General features: G+C 51.0%; 1 protein-coding gene across 1 annotated transcript; it reads left to right on the top strand.

Moving 5' to 3' along the window:
* On the top strand, window positions 317-17,837 carry GGT7 (gamma-glutamyltransferase 7). The gene is made up of 15 exons (XM_021416799.1): window positions 317-544; window positions 3,132-3,358; window positions 4,071-4,222; window positions 4,817-4,931; window positions 5,423-5,490; window positions 6,073-6,146; window positions 6,549-6,742; window positions 7,958-8,045; window positions 8,730-8,857; window positions 10,231-10,319; window positions 11,005-11,157; window positions 11,885-11,999; window positions 12,681-12,818; window positions 13,527-13,626; window positions 15,096-17,837. Exons 1-15 carry the CDS (start codon window positions 361-363, stop codon window positions 15,257-15,259), a joined length of 1,989 nt encoding a protein of 662 aa, XP_021272474.1. The 5' UTR covers window positions 317-360; the 3' UTR covers window positions 15,260-17,837.

A 21,873-nucleotide genomic window follows, 5' to 3' on the forward strand; every position in this document is an offset into this window, starting at 1 on the left:
TTGCAGCTCACTGGGATTCATCTGTGGACGCGCACAGAGCCCTGAGGCCAGAGGAGATGCTGCTGGGGGGAAGGGACCACCTCCTGCGGACGGGAAGGCCGCAGAGCCGCGAAAACGGAGCAGGCCGAGCCTGGCTTGCAGATACCTTCCCACGAGCGTTTCGTTAATATCCGGCAGCTCTCGCGGGCTGCTCGGGCTGCTGGCGAGCGCGAGCACAACGGCGCGGCACACCGAGCCGAGCGAGCGCCGGGCCGCGCGCTGACGGCGTAGGGCGCCCGCCCCGGCCCCGGAACGGCCCCGCCCCGGCGGAGGCTGCGGCGCGGCACGGCCGCTTCCGGCGGCGCGGGGCGGCGGGGAGGGATGGCGGCGCCTGAGGCGGAGGCGGCGGGCGGTCGGCAGCGCGCGCTGGGCGCCTACTCGCCCGTGGACTACATGAGCATCACCAGCTTCCCCCGGCTGCCCGAGGAGGAGGCGGGAGGCGCGGCCGAGAGCGGCCTCCGCGCCCGGAAGGAGGAGGACGCGTTCCTGGGCGAGCAGGACACGGGTGAGGGGCGGCGGCCCGGCCTCGCGTGCTCTCGGCCCCGTCACGCCCGCATCCCGGGGTCCCCGCGCTGGAGGGCGGCCAGGTCAACGCGTCCGCTGCCCGTCCGCTCGCGGTCGCCCCGGGAGCCGCTCCCCTCCCTCCTCCCCGCCGGTAGCACCGGGCGGCGCTGCCCCGCGGCCGCCGCGTCTCGTCCCCTCGTCCCGCGGGGCTCCGTCAGACCGCGGATCTGTGTCTTTCATTCTCTGCTCGCTTCCACGTTCCACGTTTCCACCGCAAACATCCACCGCCGCTCGTGCCCGCCCTGACCAGGTGCTGCAGTGGCTCCGAGCAGCGCCTCCTGGCCGTGGTGCCACGCTCGTGGGCCCCGCGCCCTCTTCTCCTGTCCCCGCAGGTCCGCTCGTTGGTCCTGCAGGGCTGGGGGAGGTGGCGGGTGCTGGATCTGGCCTGACAGCCCATGACAGCAGCAGGCACGAGGCGTTTTGCAAGGAACCGGTGCTCCTCCCTGCCAGATGCATGGCTCTAATAAAGTCAGGTGTTCTTTTTATGCTTGAGAAAACCTTTTGCCTGTTTTTAATTTATTACTTCCTTATAAATAGCCCAGAGTCGTGGTTTTTTTCCTCCATTTCATGTTTCTGTAAGCAACAGAGCCCTTCACTGCATGAGGTCCCCTAGGACCCCAGCACGAGATGGTTTCCACCGCCCCAGGTTCTTCCTTGTGCGCACCTCCGGCCACGGTTCACTGCCACCAGGCTGCGCTGGCACCAGGGCTTGCTCCCACCCTGACCGTTGGCCAAGGGAAGAAGGTGTGGACATGAGGACTGGTGACTGCTCACAAATGGCCCCACAGCCCAAGTGCATGCTGCTCCTGGGCTGCTCCCTAGCCTGCAGGTGGATCTCAGCCCTGCTCACACCTTGTCTGTGGCCTCATCTTGCTGTGACCGTTGAGTGCAGTTTCCATCATCTGTTGCCATCCCATTCCCCACAGCACCCCGCTGCCTTTGAACGTAGTGAGGCAAAGCTGGCACAGGCAGCGTGGCAGGAGCAGCACCAAATCTCTCCTTTTGCATGTGGGGCATGAGCAGAGGTTTGTGTGCTTTGGGCTGTGCAGGGGTCCCGCTGGGTGTGGGTCTCCGCCATGTCCCCAGATGCCACCTGGAAGAGCTGCGTCTCCTGCACTGCCATGTGGAGCTTCACACTCATCTGACATTGCGTGTGTCTTGCAAAAACCATCCACACTTCTTCATTTCACATCGTCTGCCAGGCTCTGGGGCAGGGAATCCCGGCCTTTGGGTTCTGCAGCACAGAAGGTGTTGCTAACAGGAGGTGTCCCCTATAATGCTGGTGGGTACAGGGATTGCCACCTCAGAGGACTGAAGTGTCCCTTGCTGCGGTGCACACCTGCAAGCAGCTCTGACCTCTGCTGTCCAGCACATCCCGAGCTGAGGTGAGCCTGTGTCCCCACAGTCTTGGTCCCTGCCTGAAACCAGGTTTCCTTCATGGCTTCTCTGGGAGCCGGATATGGGTCTGATGCCCAAGGAGGGTGAATGTTGGTGCTGGGATGCTCCTTGCGTTCTGTGCCAAGGCCAACCCCCTGCAGCCGAATTGTGGCCATGCTTTCCCAGCACAGCACTGTGGCCACGCAAGCTAAGCGATTGCCCAAGGCCCTGTGGGACATCTCTGGCTGCATGTGACACCCCTCAACAGGGTGTCCCCACCACCCACACCAGGATCACCACTGAATGCTGCAGCCCTGCCTGCTTGGACCTGCTCAACTGGGAGCTCCTGGCTTGGAGCAGTACGGTGCCTGGGAGGGATGGGAACACTGTGCTGCCCAGGGTGCTGAGCCAGCTGCCTTCCCCCTCAGAGCCATCATGAGCTGAGAGCCAAGACACATCTCAGACCTTTTGGTCATCCTGAGCTTTACTTGCTGCCCAGCAAAGCTCTTTCCCATTGTGTTCTCCACCATGAAGCTGGGGATTCAGCACTCAGCTGGATCTCAGTGCCTTGTCAGCTAGAGGAAGGGAGAGACTCACACCGACCCCTCCCTGCAGCCAGGGCTGGGAGACCTGCAGAGATCCCATTTGCAGGTTTGCTCTTTTCTGCCCCTACTTCATCAGGAGTCAGTGGGTGTGTTTCCTCTGCCTGAGTCTGTTTTGCTCAGGTGCTGAAGCACAGCTTCAGATAGGGCTGCTGCCTTTCTAAATTGGAATGTCTTCTTCAGTTCTGCTGCATTTCTGAGACCTGTTTACAAGTCGGTGCTGTGTTAGAACCCGTCCAAATAGGGTGGGTAGTAATCATGGGTCTGCCCCTGAAGAATAATGAATGGACTGAAATGGAGAGAAGTTCAATGTTTTTCCCCCTCTTAATCTCCAGGAAAGTCATCTTTAGCTAGAGCTAAAGGAAGGGAACAATAAAACAACCCAGAGTAGCACCGGAGCCAGAAAGTCTATTGAGAGCTCATATCAATAGGGAAGGTAATAGCCCTGCTGGATGTGGCTTGGTGTAACGCTAGTGCTGGGTAAACATTGCAACAGGAGCCCGTGTTGCTCAGCTGCTAACCCTTACTTTCTCCTTGCTGCCCACAAAGACCCAGACTCCTTCCTGAAGTCCGCACGCCTCCAGCGCCTGCCCTCGTCCTCCTCAGAGATGGGCAGCCAGGACGCGTCCCCCCTGCGCGAGACCAGCAAGGACCCCTTCTCCGGAGACTGCAGCTGCCGGCAGGACGGGCTGACCGTCATCATCACTGCCTGCCTCACCTTTGCCATGGGGGTCACGGTGGCCTTGATCATGCAGATCTACTTTGGAGACCCTCAGGTGAGACAAAGCAGTGGCTTTGCAGCATGCTGTGGGCTTTGGCTTGGGACACGCATGTTCCCTCACCTCCCTCCTTGCCAGCAGGTTGGCCCTAGCAGTGTCAGTGAGGCCCCAGTGCTGAGTGTCCAACCCTACCCACAACTGCCTGAAAGCTTTTCCATGTTGCTGCTGTCAGGGAGTGTCAGGCTGGGCCCTGAGCTCTCACACGGTGTGGGCAGCTGTGCTCGATGGGGCTGGGGATCCTAGAGGCAGCAGGCAGACCCACTGCTGTGTGCCTAGCAGTGTCTGAGCTGGGTGTGAATGCCTCCTGAGAGCAGTTCTCTGAGCAGCGGAGGCACCTCTCCCACAACTCCACCTGCAGAGTTTTAGGGATTCTTGTGTCAGGGCCCATCTCTGGAAGGCTCCATGCAGGGGGGTTGCTGAGATTAGAGCTGCACCTCCTGCTGACCCCTCACATGGAGTGTGGTCATGGGGTCACGCTGTCCCCAGGAGGAATGTGCTGCAGAACATCTCCTGCTGCAGCCTGAGAATGGCCACGAGGCACCCTGTGGTCACAGCCACCATTTCCACGTGCCACGCAGCAGGACAGACCTGGCTGCACATTCAGGCATGGGAGAGCTTTGCTCTTTTCAATTTCTTGCTCTCTTACTGGCACTCAAAATGCAGCTCCGTGTGGCCAGAGAGCTGGACACAACCCTCCCCCCATCGGCAGCTCTTCCAGCGCGGTGCCGTGGTGACGGACGCTGCCCGCTGCACAGCACTGGGCGTCGAGGTGCTCAGCAAGCAGGGCTCCTCGGTGGACGCAGCCATCGCATCGGTGCTCTGCGCGGGAGTGGTGAACCCCCACACCTCGGGCATTGGCGGGTAGGTGCCAGCCACTCCCATGTGTCCTCCCAGCAGGATCTGCCCCACAGCAAGGGACAGACGGAGACCCCTGCATCTACAGTAGCAGCTGCCAGGACAGCCCCAGCCATGGGCAGGAGAGGGCTGGAAAAAGCACTTGTGTGTGGCTGAGCCCCTGTGTGGGGTGCCAGGAGCTGGCAGCACTCAGGTCTCAGCCTGGAGCCTGCAGAGATTGAGCACTTCCCTGGGTAGGCTCCACTCCTCTCCAGCAGGAGCCCAGACCCCAGCCCGGCCGGCCCATCTCCCCACTGCTCGTGTCCCCGAGCTGCAGGAGGTGCAGGGCATTCCACAAACCCACCCCTCAGCTCCTCCAGGCTGGGTGGGAGGTTGCTCTGTTGTAAGCAAACTCCCTCTTTTGTTGCAAACCAGCCAGGATTAGAAAGAAAATCCCACGCAGTCCAGCCTGATGGTGGAACAGGGCCAGCAGCCCTCTGGCCAGGCTGGCAGGCACTGATTGGCTTCAGCCCCGACGAGGATCCTCTCTCTGCGTGGGCCTCATGGCAATGGTGGCAGTGGGGGCAGCTGGTGCAGTGCTTGACCCCGCTCTCACCGCAGGGGTGGGGTGATGCTGGTCCATGACATTCGGAAGAACCAGAGCCAGGTGATCGACTTCCGTGAGGTGGCTCCGCTGGGCGTCCCACTGGATAGCAACCTGCTGAAGGACACCAAGGTGAGGAGCCCTCCTGCAGAGCTGGGCTGGCTGGGGACCCTTGTTGTGGGAGAGGCGCAGGGATGTGACTGGAGGTCACCATGGGAGACCCAGGGCCCTGTGAGCATGGGGAGCTGGGGGAAACCCACCTGCATCACCTCCAGAACACCTGTAGCCTGCAGGGTGCGGGGAGCAGAGAGGCCTGTTGGAGCAGGGGCAGGGAGCAAATCATCTTCTGGGAGCGGTGATGTGGGAGAACAAATGTGCCATGAGGGAGTAAGGTCCTGTGTCATTCAGTTGGATTATTTCTCCTGATCAAATTGGGTTGACACCGAGATTGAAGTTTCCTTGTTCTTTCCAAAGACTTGTTCCCTAACTTGGAGTCTTGCCACAGACTTCTTCCCCTCTCCTAAAGACCAAACACCTTCTGTGTGAGCATGACTCGCAGCTCCTTGACTTGCAGCCGGAGGCCCTGCATTTCACTCTTCTTTTTTGCCCTTCCCTTTCTACAGCTGGGTTTGCTCGTGGGGGTGCCAGGCACGCTACAAGGCATGCACCAGGCACACCAGCTGCATGGCAGGTAAGAGCCCACCCTGCACACGCTATGCCCCAGGCTCCCTCACAGCCCCTTGCCATCGGAGCATGCCCTCAGCCGCCAGTCTAAACCATCAGCAAATGGGTGCTTAGAGGCTTGCGCTGAAAAGCACATCCAAGTTTCAGTGCTTTATTTAAGAAAAGAATTCAGCTTGGTCAGGTTTCCTGCACAGTGAAATTATCTCAAATGCTTTCCTATGAGATGGACAATTAATGTTCTCAGAAATATGTGAAGAACATTTTTGTGCATTTTCATACATTTTCAGCTCTCTCTTTAGCTGGACACTGAGAAATGCAGTTGTGCTTGATGCCCTGCTAGGGCAGTGAGAGAGGGAGTCTGAATAAGTAGCTCAGGGATGTGACATTTTGCACCGGAGGTGCCCATTTCCCCATCTTTGCACTGATATTTTCCTCTGGGGCATATCGTGAATCCTGCTGGAAAGAAAGAACCCACTAAAAGCCCTGTGCTTGTTTTGGCCGCCACTAGGCCTGAGCCTGGCTTGCCAAGGGCCTGCCTGTCCCACCATCCCCGTGGGCACATGGCTCCTCAGCTGCTCTCCTTCTGCAGGCTCCCCTGGTCACAGCTGCTGGGCCTTGTGGCCACCGTCGCCCAGGACGGATTTAACGTCACGCACAACTTGGGTGAGCACATGCTGGGGAGCCGAGGTGGCACACAGCACGAAGGAGCCCACCATGAGGGTGGCTTCTTGCAGGGTGTGGGTCAGGTTAGGTGGTTATGCATGGGAAATCAGAGCACTTTGGAGCTGGGAATGGGTGGTGGTGGGAGCGAGGAAAAGCGGGGGTCTGCAAGAGGTGTGTAGTGACAGCAAACCTGGAGCCCTTTGCCAGGGCAGTGAGGAGGTGGCAGGGTTTCTTTGGGTTTCCTTCCCAGCTGCAGCAGGGGCATGATCCATCCCTTGCATTCTGGCTCCCTGGTTTGGGAACAGGGCAAGAGGCAGCAGCAAGTTCCCAGGTCCCCTGCACATTCATGTATCCTGGGGTTTCTGGACGTCCCTCCCCTGCCCCTCTCCTTCTCTCCCACAGCCAAAGCTGTGAGCGAGCTTAAAGACCTGAACTACTCTGACAAGTTTCGGGAGACCTTCCTGCCAGATGGCCAGCCTTTGCTGCCTGGCATGTTCATGAGGCGCCTGGACCTTGCAGCTGTCTTGGAGCTAGTGGGAGCAGAAGGGACTTCAGCCTTCTACAGTGGAAACTTGAGCCAGGAAATCATCTCCGAGGTGAGCCATGTCTGCTAGCTACTCCTGTTGCTAGCTGTGCTCTCAAAATATAGCAATGGCAAACAAAGCAAAAAACAACCCAGCCTGCTCTGGCCACAGTGACAGCAATACGAATGTTTACTAGCATGCTAAGAGCCCTTTCATGTAGTTAGTAGTGGAAATCTACTTTTATACCTACGTAGCTGCAGTCAGGGTGGCTGGTGGCACTATTTTTCCTGGCCACTGTTGTTCAAGTGGTGCTCCTTCAGTGTATTTTCAACAGTCTGGGATGGGTTAATTCAGCTCAATCTTTTGATATGAATTGTGTTCTAGGAAACCTCCACTGGTTCACATGGACGATGGCAGAGGTGGAGAATGAGGCACAGGAGAAGTCCCAGGCTGGTGGTGCAGGGAAGCGCCAGCTCTGGGGCTGCAGCACAAATTGCCCAGCAAGCTCTGGGATCAGGTGTGCTAATCCAGATTTGGTTGCAGAGCGAAGTGCTGGCTTCCCACATCAGCTTCACAGTGTTTATTGTTTCAGTGAAGGGAGTGGTGGAAAATCACCCAAGCACCCAGCCCTTTGTTTCCATCATGAGGTGGAAGGCACAGGCACAGAGAAGTGCTCTCCAGAGAATGCTCTGAACACCGTAACACCTGTACCCTGACTGAGCGCATTACCTGCGCCAGGGGATTTTTAAGGCCAGCAGAGTGGTGTTATGATGGGCCTACCTCATCTCCATCATAATTCAAGCACAGGGAACCTGCAGTGGAGGGAATTACCCACCTTTACTGCATACATGAAAATTACCAACCCAGGGAGAAAGTATTACTGGAAGACCAAGGGTACAGCAATGCACCCTTATCACCTGAAATAATTAAAAATAGGGTGGAAATTGGGAGCTAAAGATTTCTCTGCTGCAACCGCAGTCCTTCCTGGTAGTATTCACATGCTCCATAACCTTTAGAGTATTCATCCTTGCCACCCAGGGGCAGAGAAGGCTGCAGGCAGCCATGGGGTGGGTGAGCTTTTGGAGATGAGCTGCAGAGCTTTCCAGTGCTGATGAATGGTGAGTCAAGACACCAAGGCCATGAAAGCACACATTTTCAGGGGCTACTGAAGAACACGGCTCAGGAATCTAATGTTAGTTGTTTAACAATGTTAATGATTGCTCACCCAGGCCAGCAGGAGCCTCAACCCAGCTTTCTCAGCATGCACTGCTTTGCTCTCCTACTCAGGTCCAAAACTACGGAGGAGTCTTGGTGGAGGAAGACTTCAGCAATTACAGCGTTACAGTGGAGAATCCTGTCCACACAATATATCGAGGTAAATACTGCTGCCTGACCCACTGTCATGCACTTACCTGACAGGAGGTGACAGTGTAACAGCATCTGCAGAAGTGCCTTCCTGGGAGTTTCCTGCAGTTGCCTACTGAGATTGATGCACCAGAAGCGCTTCTGGAGGTTTCTAGCACTTTGAATTGGGCCTGATTTTCCCTTAGTAGTGACCAATTATGTTTTGATAGAATGCAACATGTTCACACACTGATGGAATGTCTAGTAGAAGCTGGACCATACACTACTGCCCACATCTGAAGACAGCTCCCAGAGTTGATCTATAAGGGAGAAAAATGTGTTTTATGCAAAAAGGTTTTCAAATGTCATGTTTTTATAGAAATCTCTATATTCACTCTCAATATAGCTGTAGTGTTACAAGCCCATTTTCTCTCCATCCATCCATGCTGCAGTCCAGAAACCAAGCAGCCGGACAACAAGAACCGTATTTTAGATGTAAAGAAACATTCCTATTTGGGCTTCTTTCACCTATCATAATGAAACAGAAAGACACAACTGGAATGTTTTGGGAAATACTTTTCAATTCATATCACTTTCCATTATCTCCCCAAATCTGAAAAGTTTTCCCTGTCCTAAAGGGTGCTAGCTTATGGGTAAGTATTGTAGCTGAACGGTATCTGAAAACAGAAAATATTTCCTCTTCTTCCCTTCACAGGTCATCTTGTTTTGAGTCCCCCACCTCCACATGCAGGTCCTGCTCTGATCACAGCACTGAATATCCTTGAGGGCTTTAACATCACAAATCAAGCATCCAGGGGGAGCATCTTGCACTGGATTGCAGAGGTAAGAGGAGGGTCAACATTTGGCTGACTTTTTTGTGCCTCTAGAGAATGATTCATTTATTACTTGGTTGTACAAAAATGTTTGTGGTTCCCAGAGGAGAATGAGCAAATAGACTGCTAAGGTGTAAATCTGAGCTGTGCTGCTGCCTCAGATAGGTGCTGATGCTGGAGCCCCCTGCTCAGCTGAACACTTTCTAGCTCAAGCAGAGTCTTTTCAGAAGACCAGACAGTGGCTTTTGCCCACCTCCTGTATATGATCATCTCTGCAGAATGACCCTACAGCATCTAATGGCATCCCACTGATTTCTTCTACCTTTTACACTACAGAGGTTCTTGTAGAGGAAACCTCGCACAGTGCAGGGAAGTTACTACCTGGGGGTGTTACACTCTGCTAGAACAATGAAGAGGCAGAGAAGGATGACTCAGAAAAGTTATTTTGAGTACTCTTCAGGGAACTTTAAATGAATCTGTTTGTTCTGCATTTACACCTGACCCACTAGTTATCATGTCACAGGTGAGGAGCAGCAGTCTCCAGATAAAGGGCATTCACTTCAGGACACACGTAATCCTGATTTCTCAGGATGGCAAGGCTGATCACATGGCTGAGATTCAGTGCTAAGTCAGCCCAGCCTCAGGACAGCTAGGACCAAGATGTCTTTAACTAGAGCCCATGGGTTAGGCATGTGCTCTTCTTGTTTGAAGGGACCTCTTCCATGGCCGCCAAGCTGCTTGTACATCCTGCCTACACTATGGTGGTCATGGTTTCATGGAAACACCTCCTTGTCCAGAAGTTAATCATGCTCTGAATTGTACATCAGAAGATAAAGTATGGGATTTCAAGAGTGGTTGTTGATGTGTGGCACATTTCAAAATGGAAATGAGCTGTTCTGAAAGTTGAATGAAAATGGCATGACCTGAAAACTGACAGTCTTGTGCCATTCCAGATGAAATGGCAAGCCCAGGACCCATTTTCCCACTGGGATTCAGTGTGATCTTGTCTGCTGTGGTGACCACTTAGGAATAGATATAGTCAGAAAGTGGTGTGCTGGTAATCCCATCTGCCAGCTGGGAATACTGCTGAAACCCTGAGCTGGGCTAAGCAAACCAGAAAACTCCACCTGGAAGGTGGAATGTATACGAATACTACTTGATACACTTGGCTCCCCCAGCATGCAGTTTGCCATGAAAATCTGACTTCCTTTGATCCCCATACCTGTGTGTGGCAGCTCTTTTCACTGAGGCAGACATTTGAGTTCATAGGCTTTGGACAACATGCTGGCAGAGCAGGTACCTCCTGTTTGGAGTATCAGAAGTGAAATTTCCAGGGCCACCTGAATGATGTTCTGTGTTTCTTTCTTTGTGTGTTCAATTTAGACATTAAAAATAGCGCTGAGTCTAGCTAGCAACTTGGGAGACCCATCTGATGATGTATCCATCGCTCATGCTGTGGAAGGCATGTTGAGGTAGGTCTGAGGCTGATGGGCGTGTTGGTGGTTGCAAGGTGTGCAGTTTGGATATCATTCCTCTTTTCAGCACACAAGGAAATGTGAGTTTTTTGTATTTCTATTTTACTGAGGAAAGCTCAGTCCTCGGGCTCGTTCTCCCACAAGGATCACAGCTGATACCACAGAGCTGTGGAGATGAAACATGGGATTTCCTCGCACAGAGGTTTCCTGGAGCCTGCTTGATCTTGAAGGTTCCTCCCTCTTTCTGACCCCTCTGAGTTTTCCATCTCAAGGGTCAGACAAGCTGCCTTTGCCACACACCCAGAGGCATAGGAGAGGCCAGACCTGGGACTGTAGCCCAACCTCCTCCTACAGAGCCAGGTTTAGCCACAGCTTGTGGACAGAGCTGGATCTGTTTCACCCTCCTCTGCATACAGGGAACCAGCACTCAGCCAGCAGTGACACTTCTTGTCTCCCAGGGGGGAGTTCGTGTGCATGGGTAGAGCCTGGGAGGTTTGTGAGTGTGGGCCAAGCCACCTCGTCTCTTTCCTCTGGCTGAGCGGGGTGGCTCCAGGCCCACAGTGCCAGGCTCCTCAGGGAAGCAATCCTGCAGCTGTGTAAATCAACCCCGCAAGAGACCAAGAGATATTCAGCCTCCTACGCTCATCACCTTCTTTTCTCTTTCTTTTCCTCATTGCTGAAGTAAATCAGAAGCTAATTCCCTGCGCCAGCTGATAAATGATTCCCAGCCCTTCTTGTCAGATCTCCGTCTGCCTCACTTCTCTGTGGAGAGCGGACCTGCTGCCAGCCAGGTTCTTGTCATGGGACCTGATGACTTCATTGTCGCGGTTGTAAGGTAGAGGATTTCCTTCTCTCCACAGCACGCTCAGAGGGTGGGAGCAGGGAGAAGAAAGCACGTTCAGCAGGACGAGACAGAGCCAGACCTGGAGCACTGTCAGGTGGAGCAGGGGCTTCGCTCCTACAACAAAGCCAGCCCAGAGCCGTGGCATGCAGCCTGCTGGGCCGTCCCATGGCCTTCCTCAAGAGATCCCAAAGGGGAGAGGCTGCACTTTTCTAGGCAAGATCTGTAGTCACACGAGACATTTTGCTTGGATCCTTACTGTAAGAATGGCATTCTCAAACTCCCTCCCCAGGCCCCATGGGGCTGCTCCGGCCGCTAGTCCTGCAACAGAAGGAGTGAAGAAGCTGGGGTGGAGCTGGGAAGGCCTTGAGGTGCCGCTCCATGCTGTGCAGCCCACCAGCTCTGCCCATAGCCCTCCCGTGTCTCAACTGGCCTTGTTCTGCTCCCTAGAGAGGTTATGGATGAATTTGGCAGCATGGAGACAGACCCATCACCTAGAGGGAAATCCTTGAACACCAGGAGGGATTGATCCTCTGTCACCCATGTGATTACAGTGCCTGTTCCTAAGTATACGGGGACTTTCACTATACACATCAAAAAAAAACATGGCAGACTCTATATCAAGCCAAGAAGGGACAAAAAATTGCAGCACTGAAGGCCTCAAAGTGTACAGTGAATCACAGTGAAAAATTTTATGAGATTTCTTCTGATTTCTTTTCAGTTCTTTGAATCGTCCGTTTGGTAGTGGAATAATGACATCCTCTGGAGTCCTCCTGAACAGCCAGATGTTGGACTTCTGGCAAAACAAAACAATGAACCACTCCATTCCCAAGCCGGTAATGAACAGCACAACAAATTCTTTATTTGAGTTGCTTGCACTATTTTTTATTAATTGTATTCTCATCTCCACAATGGTGAGGTTATTTGGTGGCTTATTAATAACTTAGAGAGAGCTGTCTATAGAAAGTTCCTATCTTTTCACTATATGAGCTGCTGAAATAGAGTAAGCAGGAGGCTTTGTGTGCATCAGTTATCACTATAATGCCGTGTTATCAAACAGCAAAGTGCAGCTGTATGTCTCAGGTAACTATTTTTCCTGAAGCCCAGATGCTCTTTAGAACAATTGTCCTCAGGGGGCTTGAATTAGTAACTCTTTATGAATTATTGCTCTGCAGGTTTTAAGGTAATAAATGGTAGAAGAAAAATCTTCAGGTCTTTGAAAGAAACAATTACAGACTGGTACTGGTAGCATCTAGTGCTGCCTTGTTGATTCTTCTTGCTGTGTATTGCAAAATTGTCCCAGTTTGCTGTGTTGGTACATTAGGAGTGGGTAAATGGCTCTGTATGCCTTCTGTAAAAGAGCTTTGAGAGCATGAAACTGTTAACTTCAGAGAGCATGATGACAGCAATGACAGTAGCAGCCTTATAAAACAGATGCGATTGCTGGCTCCAGCACAAATAAGAAGTTAACCTGCACATCTCCTTGCTGAATTTATTTTTGTATGTCTTTTCTGTAGCAAAATCTCATTCAGCCTCGGAAACGACCCCTGTCTTTCTTGTTGCCCACCATCGTGAGACCATCAGAGGGGATGTGCGGGACGTACCTGAGTCTGGGAGCTAACAATGGGGACAAAGCCTTGAGCAGCATCGTTCAGGTCAGTGTCATGTCTGGGTGCCCACCCCCTCATGCAGCTGTTGGGTTCAGCACTAAGTGGGGTCCCCTCCTGCAGCACAAGCTTTCCATCCTGATTATCTGGACTGCGTGCCTCTGGTAGCAATTTTACCCTATGAAAAATGCCTTTTAGTGTGTCCAGGCTAAATTCCTCCCTGCTCAGTGCTCATTATATACTGGGGAGCTCCTCACAACTTATAGTTTGTAACTGAGTGAAGCATGTGCCAGTAGCTTCATTATATGCACAACAGTACCGTATTTTTAAAAAGAAATTTGTCTCCCATCTTCCTTATCTCCTGGAAGGCATAATTCAGGGCAAAATTAAGCCAACCATTGCTTCTTTATGCTTTGTTAGGAGAAGTCACATGCTGATCTTTTGGCCTGAAGGAATATATTTTTAGAGATTATGTCAAGTTCCAGACTTAAACTCTCCTAATTTAGCAGGGACTGTGTGACAAAATGCTCATGTGAGCCTGAAGTGTACCACTTTTCCAACAGCAACATACAGGCTGTATTTCAAGGTGTTTTTCACGTTGTGAAAACCTGCATGCAGTTTGGCAAAAAGTTCAAGTTTTTCTTTGCCTGCTGCATTTGCAGATGTAGGAGCCACAAATAAGGAGGATGCTCAGGAAGTTCACTTTTCCTATTCTCATTGCATTTTTATCATTTGGGGTCTTTTATTCTCTCGCAGGTTTTGGTAAATGTTTTAGCGTTCAACAAGAATCTGAGTGAAAGTTTGTCTCTTGGTCGTCTTCACCCACAGCTTCAGTCCAACACCTTGCAGGTTGACAGTGAGTATGGACAGAGGGTGCGGTGCAGTCTGCAAGTCCGGCATATGTAGGAGAGTGGCAGCACTTCCTTGGCATGCTGCCATGGAAATGTGATAGCCTAGTACACAGCTCACCAAGCTGTAGGATCCTTGGTGGGTGCAGAGGTTTTGGGGCAGGCAGAAAGTGGCAGCCTTGCTTCTTCAAAGCTTGGAGCTCATGCTGAGTCACGCTGTCGTCTGGGGAGCACCCCTTCGCCTCCCCACCACCACCTGTCCAAATTCCTTCAGGTGCTTCTCTGTCCCAGCCCACCTCCTAGCAGCAGGTTTGTCCTTTCCTGAAAACCTTTCAGGTGATCTGATATTACATCACTGTGGATATCCAAATAAAACAGATTGCAATCACATCTTCACCCAGGCAGGTCCCGAAAGCTAGGAAATATTCACACACTTTATTACTACTCCCATAAATACTTTCCTTTCACTTTACATTCTCTAATTCCAGCATATGAGGAGCAGGCAAAGCACAGGACAAGGCTGTGATATTGCCAGTGCTGGAGTTCAGCATCAGTGCTGATGCAGTGGAAACTGCACTCACAGCTCTTGACCTTGTTACTGCAAGTCTTAGACTATTTGGTGTTTTTCATGAAGATCCACATCTTACCGGAGTGAGCCATAAGTGAAATTTGGTTCTCATTTCACACACACAAAAAAATAGCAAACTTTGTAGGCCTTCCTATTCAGGAGGAAAATCTAAAAATGGCTGTGAAGTGTGACCCACAGGCCTGAAAACTAAAATGTAATTAAAACAAATTCAGAACTTCAAAATGTCCTAATTTGTAGATTTGGACATTTGACATCAGCAAGATTATGTTAAGATACATCTACAATGTTTATAGCTTAAATTACTGTGGTGTTTCTGTGTGTCTGCTGGATTTGTCCACCTGCTTCCCCTGCTCTGTATCCTCAGGCGCTCCTATTCATGTGGAAATTATAAAACACCAAATAAACAAAATAAGGACAGAAGAGCAAACAGCCCAAGGTTTATCACATTCTAATTTATGAAGTTTGCCATTTGCCAGCTTGTGTTGTTTTGAGTTGCTTTGCATCTTATTTTGATGAATGGCTGTTAATACTATTACTGGTAACGGAGCTCTTCAGAGCAGGGACTGCCCTTTGTTCGGTAAACAGAATAACTAGGATAGGTGCCAGCAACTTCTTTTTCCCTTTTCAGAGAGGACAGCTTTCCACACATTTAAATGATGTTCTGTATCTTCTCCTTTCCTCCCCTGCACTGCCCAACTCTGAGCAGCTTTTGCTGCTGAGGGCGTGCTCGGGGTGGTGAAGGCCTCAGCTCGCCCGATCTGGGACGCCTCCTGAAGAGGCCACGGGCAGTTGCGTACATCCTGAAGATCCCAGCAGGGTTAAGACAGAGCTTTGCATCATAGGCAGCAGTGGTTTCAGTTACAAACCCCTCTTTTAAAATCTCTACAGGTGAATTTCCCGAAGAAGATATTGAATGTCTTGTAGCCAGGGGCCATGAAGTGGATAAGGTCAAAGTGCTTTCCCTGGTCCATGGGGCCAGGAGAACCAACAATTTCATCATCGGCCTGAAGGACCCCAGGAGCGTGGATGCTGCTGGAGCCACAATACTGTAGCACATCTCAGACAACTTACTCACCGAACAAGGCTTTAGACAGATCAACCCAAGTGATGTGCATGTTCTAAATGGCCCCCTCCTGCTCCCCAGAGTGGGACCACTGCATACACACACATACATCTACATTGCTGAGCAAACGTCCTGTGTTCCCTACCTAGGATGACACAAGAGGCATTAGTGGTGCCAGCAAATATCTCTCTGATTTTTTTTTCTTTAAAAATGATTTGAATTGCAAGCAGCCCAGTCACTGTTACAGAAATGCAGGGAGCTTTTCTTTTGGCAGCATCTTATCCTTCATTTCAGTCTTTTAAAAAGCTCAGTTCTAGCCAACTACTTAATTTTAGTGAGCAGCAACATTAGCAAAGGAAAAAACAGATGCTGATAATACTGTAATCTTTATCTCCTTTTCTTTCCCACATTCATTCTTTGCCTCTTGTGTAAGTCAGTAATTAATGCAGCCTAATGTAGTGTTTGTAGGTGCCTGTAGCTGGAATATCAGGGCATCCTTTAATGTTGTGTATGGACGAGCTGTTTTTTTTACCAGCATGCAGCCTCCTGCTTTAGTTCCTTTTCTCACATCACTGCAGACCTTGAATTTTTGGAGTAAGTATTTTGAATCGATTCTCTGTGCAGACTCATCGGAGTCCAACTTTGAACCAGTCTACCTCTCTACTGGCAAATGTGGACCCCAAATTCACTGCTTTTGTTCCCAGGAGAAGCTGTACCACCACACATTTTGTAACAGAAACAATGGTTTTCAACTTTTAACAACTGATGGACCCCCCCAATAATTTTCTTACAGTTCTCTGGCCTCCTCCACAGTGAATTTAAGCTTAGTGATAATGGGCTTATTTTTCTTAGATACTTTTTGGAGATGTCTTCAAAGTACTCTGCAGGCTTGTCAGAATCCACAGAGCACAGACTGAAAACCACACGGAAACAATTCAGGTAGATTCAGGGCTTTCCTTACACTGCCTTATCTCAGCCTGCTGTGAAAGCTAAGTTGTATAATCCCTATAGAGAGGCTTAGGGTTTTCCGCTTGCTAAATTCACGCCCGTACTTCAGCTCCAGTGGCTCTGTTGGAAAAGCTGTGGAGAGTGAGAGAAAGGGTCCAATGCAAAGCAAAAACCATTGAGATAATTTTCTGTCTGTAACAAGAAATACAGAATATAAGAATACCTCTGCATTTCTTGTCTGAAAGAGAATGGAGAAAACGCCGCGTCTGTTCGCTGCACCATTTCATTCAATCCACGTTGGAATGTCTCCTTCTATTTTTTGACTAGCAAGTTAGAGGGAAACACCTGGCCCTAAAAAAATCTGGAATCGGATACATTTCTGCAGCAATGATTTCCTTTATCTTGCAAACATGTCAATGGCTGCTGCACGTATTCCTCAGGTGTGTCTGCCTGTGGCTGCCTTGGCATGCCCCTTGGTGACACAGCTGCCCCAGCCTTCTTTCCAAGGGAGCCCCGCAGATACCAGTCTGCCTGTGGATTCTTACAGGCCTGCCATGGGGTGCGGGGAGCATGCAAGAAGCTTGGAGTTGATCAGGAAGATACCAGAGAGAATTGGACTAATTGTTCCTGACACCTACCAGCTGACTGTCCCAAAGCATCTTACACTAAGTCTTGCGTGTTGTGCTGAGGAAGGAGAGGAGTGCTTTTCTGCTCCGCTGAAAAGCAGCCACCCAGGAGGCAGCCACCAGCAGACATCAGTGCCGATAGTACTTTCTGTTAGGAAACATCAGGCAAGAGATGGGGAAGTTACAGTGTTACCTTTGAGAAGCTGTGTCCTCTGTCACCAAACTGCCCCTATGGCAAGAGCAGGCTTTCCTCACCAGAGGGACCTCAGCTTATTTATTTTTCTGTCACAGTCACTAGAAATGGCACTGCCCAAAGCTGGAGAAGTCATAAAACATTAGGTGTCCCGGAGCAAGCCTCCCCAGGTCGGACAGCAAGGAGAGGATGTGTTTTTGTACACTGAATCACAGGTGGAAATTTGGGATTTTCTGGTGGAGGACAGCAGTGATCTGTGCCTCAGTCATGGCATGGTACGAGCACAGCTGCAAAGCAGTCAGATAACTGTTGCTACAGTACTTAGCATGGAATACTCTGGAACACTTTGAAAGAACGTTCCTACTTATTCCTTTCACAAATTCACTTCTGATGCTGGAAACTGTTTTAATCTGTGAGCTGAAGACTCTGGTTTTGAATTGAAAGGGGCTTATACGCCCCAAGGTGTGATTTCAGAGCAGTTATTCAGAATCTTAAAATAAAACACGTTCCTAAGTGCCCTACCGTCTCTCTGGCGTACGTCGCAAAAAATACAGTTTAGAATAATTGGAAGATACTTTGAATTATTCACTAGTTCCTCTGTTTAAAAATGGCATCAGTGTCGCACAGCTATATTCAGTACTGAAACCTTTAATCAGCTAATTGGTCCCATGTCTCTGCTACTGGAAGTCATTGTGTTGTGATGAGACATAATGAACTTAGTTTGTGGCACCAGTAAACACCTGATGTTGCCGTATGTATGCGTGAGACGGACATTGTGAAATAAAGGGCCATATTCTGGAGATGTGTGTGTACAGTGTCTACAACTGATTTCAAGCCAGCTATTGCAGACATCTAACAGCTCTGAAGAAGAATTCTCCCAAAACTTATACATCCAAGCATCTGAGGTGCTCAAAACACAAAATATGAATTATAGGATGTCTGAGAAAAACAATACAGAAAATAATAATAAAAATAACAAAAAATAATAACAATAAAAAATAAGAGATGCCTTTGTCGAATGTAACTATTATGGTCTCGAAAGCAATCTGTTTGTATCTGTCCCCGTTTGCTTTGCTCTCCACTAACATGCACAGTTTTTTAGACTGGGACAAGCTGAAAATGGGGCCTGGCACTGGGCGTCAGCTCAGTTAGTCAGAGATTTCTCACAAAGGCTCAATGCCATTCATGAGTGCAGTTAACAAGCACTGCTTCACTAGCTGCAGATACCTTTGTTGATGTGTGTGTGTCAAGCCCAGACCAGAGTATGTAAAGGCCTAAAGGAGAGACAAGGCCAAGTTCGGCATCCAGGGCCACGGATGCTCTGGGCTGTGTTGCAGTGCCATTCTGTTCTCCTCATTTTCCTGATGAGTGTCTGAACATGGAGACAGGCTGGAGCCTGTGCTGCTTCCACCAGCTCCCACCAAAGGAAGAGCTGCTGAGCTCTGCGGAGTGGTCAGAGCTGTGCTGCTGGTGGTACCTGGGGTGGGGAAGGGCTGGGGAGCTGAACTTCCCTGCTGCCTGAACCCTGTGTGCCTCAGGGCTGGGGGCTGTGAGGGGCCTGCAGGGCAGAGCAACCATAGCCAGGGCAGGAGACTCAGGGCCCCATCCCTAGGGGTGGGAATCTTGCCCTGCCCTGTGCAGCTCTGCCACCTTCTGCCTCAGGGTCCCCCAGACCCTGTCCTCTTTTGTGAACAACAAAACAATATTTATTTTGCATCAGAAACATGGTGGATTTCGCAAGGTTTTAGGAGGAATTGGGTGGAGTGGGAAGAGCTTCTGCAGCACATGGGTGTTTTCACACCAGCAGTTTGGAAAAGATCTTCCCTACTTCAATGACAGACATCTATCTGGGTGTTGGACAGAGAAGGGAGAGCTCTGGCAGGCAGAGCCGGCTTCCAGGCAGGAAGCTGACAGAAGCCAAAGAGGCCAGCGTGCAGGGCAGAGGGCACAGCATGGCTGGATCACCGAAGCACACTGCCCACGAAGGGCCCTCCAGTAGCCAGAGCATCTTTAGATCAGATGGTTGGGAGTTGAGCCTGCTGCTCAGCGCTAAGTCCTGCGTGACCACAGCTGCTTGCCAGTCTGGCCCTTTCTACTGGTTTCAGGCCACAAGGACTGCCCCTGAGCTCTCCACAAAGGCAGGGAGATGCTGACAGCCAAGTACCCCCACCCTACCTACCAGCTCCGCAGCCAGCTGCCCACCTCTCTGTCACCATGCTCACAGATTAACCAAATCCTAGATAGCTACAGCCTGGGATCAAAAGTCGTTACAGCAACAGCAAAGCAGGTCTTCTCTCTAAGTGAGCACTATGCACGTATTAGAAGAGAAATCAGTCTGTCCAAGTCAATGTTTAAGTTCAGGGAGTCTGAAACTAGCCATGAGTCTACATTTCTGTATAGTATCTTTTAAAATAATGCCATATAAAAATGTATAACTGTAATCTTTATTGTCAGGTCTGAAAACCCTCCGGTCCCACTCATGGTGTGCAGAGGCCAGCTTTACCACAATCATGGTAAAGTTATTTCCATCTCTTTGACAGAATGGGATTAAATTTAACCGTGCGGGGTTGGTGCCAATCCTGGTCTTTTGCAAGCGTGCAGAAGCTTAAGATAAAAAGCCACCAGAAGTGACATTATGAAGCACTAGATGGGTGTGCAATGCAGCGAGCTGCTGGTGAAAGAAGGGCTTTTTGCAGACCCCCTGAGTGACCAGCACACAGCCTCCCAGCTCCAGGAAAGAGAGTTAGAGCACTTGGATGACCAGAGCAAACCTTAGCGAGATGCACCAATACTGCGCTGCCTGAAAACTCAGTCTTGGAAGAATAATGCTCCATTTGTTATTGCTTGCTGTGGTTTACAAGATGTGCCCTGTGTTAATGTAGATAATATACATAAAGACAAGGGGGGAAAAAAAGGATGATATTGTACTAATTTTTAATGAGGACAAACAGAGCAGGATTTGATGGAGGATTTTTGATAAGAGCATTCTGATCTGTGTGCTGAGTGGGGAAACACATTTTGGGGAAGATCAAGATGATAAGGGGAGAAAGTTAAATGCATCTAGGTAAAGAAGTGCCTCCTTGTATAGAAGAAATTATGGAGATGAGGAAGGAAGGCAGGTACTTCTCGTATACTGAAGAAGTCTTTCAGCTTCCTCTCGCTTCCAGCTCTAAAGACACGAGCGGAGTAAGACAAAGGCCCTGAAACACCTGATGTGAAAGGCTCCTGGCAAACAGCAGCTCCCTGACAGAAAACCAAATGTGCCCCTGCTCCTTGCAGCCAGCACAAGGCTGGTGCCCCATCTCACCTCCTGATACTTCTGAGGAACTTCTCAGGGTCAGGGAGGGGGTTTTCACTGGAACTCCAACTCACAAGGCTTTAGACTGGGAAGTGACCTCTGGGACATACATGTACCCCAGCCTGCTGTACACTGGCCCCAGCATCAGGGTAACATCACAACTGGAATCCCAAACTGCCAGTGCAACTGCAAGCCATGCCACAGGACCTCTGCGTGCCTCCCATGAGGGGAGAGGCAGCACGAGGGGTGTGCAGGGAGCTCCCAACCCCAGACACCAGGGCAGACATGCATGGAGAGAGACACAAGCAGAAAAAACCGTTAGCAAACTGCTGAACATTTGTGCTTCAGCGGGGAGTGCTTGAGCTGCAAATACTGCATAAACAGCCTACGTGCCGCTTTCCACACACCGAAAATACTTGATATAAACATAAGTCAAACAATAACCACAGTGGTTTGTTTTTTCATGGAATGGATTCATATGCTAATTTAAAAAATCCTATTTCTTTTTTCCTGTATTGCCAGCTCTAGCAACAAATGAGAGGTGGGACAGCAGCATTTAAAAGGTTTTGCAAAAAAAGGGTTTCTTCTTCTCACGCCATTCCTGCGGGTGTCAGGGCTGTGCCTGTGCCTGCACCCGGCAGAGAGCTGGGGGCTGCGCGCCCCTGGGAGCACAGCAGGACCTGCCCACATTGCTATGCCAACTCTACAGATTTTTGAAGGACCAACGGCTGTATTTTCACAAAGGACTTCTGATTATTTTACTCGCCTTACACAGCAGCTGCCATGTGCTTTGTTTACCAGCAGAAGATGGTTGCTTTTCGATGAAAGCAGTGACTGGCAGAAGAAAATCTGACGTTTCTGCAGCGGCACCCATGTGGTATGACCTCAGCATTCCCCACACACACTCAGGTTTGCAGGATATGACGTGAACTCCTGTGGGTCTCAGTGCCCTGCATGCTAAATCCCATTGCACAGCCCCCGTGTGCCTGTTCCTTCTCTCGGGGACCAAGCACTCTTTGTTATTCAAAAGTATCATCATATCTTAGTAGCATTCCACACGGGTCCTTTGTTGTTGGGTTTTTTCAACTTCATCCAGGAAACACCTTTCCCTCCCGGCTGGGAGCAAAGCACGCAGGGCTGCCAGCAGCACAGGGCCTCGCTGAGCGCCGTGGAGCTGAGCATCGCTCCTGCCACAGCCACAGCGCCGGGTGCTGCAGGGCACCTCTGGGGCTCCCCCGGTCCCAATCCCATTTTAAAGCAGGTTCCCCATAGCAGGTCGCACAGGAAAGCATCCAGGCGGGTTTGGATATCTCCAGAGAAGGAGACTCTGCCACCTCTCCGCGCAGCCTGTGCCAGGGCTCGGGCGCCCTCAGAGAGGGTTTCTTCACCGGCGGCGGTCGGTGCCAGCCCGGGAGCCGTTCGCGGGCACTGGGGGCTCGGGGCCGGGGCACGGCCGGGGACTCCCGGGAAAGATGGCGGCTGCTCCCCGGAGCGCCCCGCGGGCAACGCCAGCCGTCCCCCGGGCCCGGCCGGACCCG

This window comes from Numida meleagris, chromosome 19 (assembly GCF_002078875.1).
Source record: "Numida meleagris isolate 19003 breed g44 Domestic line chromosome 19, NumMel1.0, whole genome shotgun sequence".
Classification (NCBI taxonomy): domain Eukaryota; kingdom Metazoa; phylum Chordata; class Aves; order Galliformes; family Numididae; genus Numida; species Numida meleagris.

Bases quoted from the DNA above. Each gene is read 5' to 3' on its own strand.
- GGT7 (XM_021416799.1), top strand. From the start codon at position 361: ATGGCGGCGCCTGAGGCGGAGGCGGCGGGCGGTCGGCAGCGCGCGCTG. The intron at 6,147-6,548 runs GTGAGCACATGC...TCTCTCCCACAG, and splicing joins TAACGTCACGCACAACTTGG to CCAAAGCTGTGAGCGAGCTT. The intron at 8,046-8,729 runs GTAAATACTGCT...TTCCCTTCACAG, and splicing joins TGTCCACACAATATATCGAG to GTCATCTTGTTTTGAGTCCC.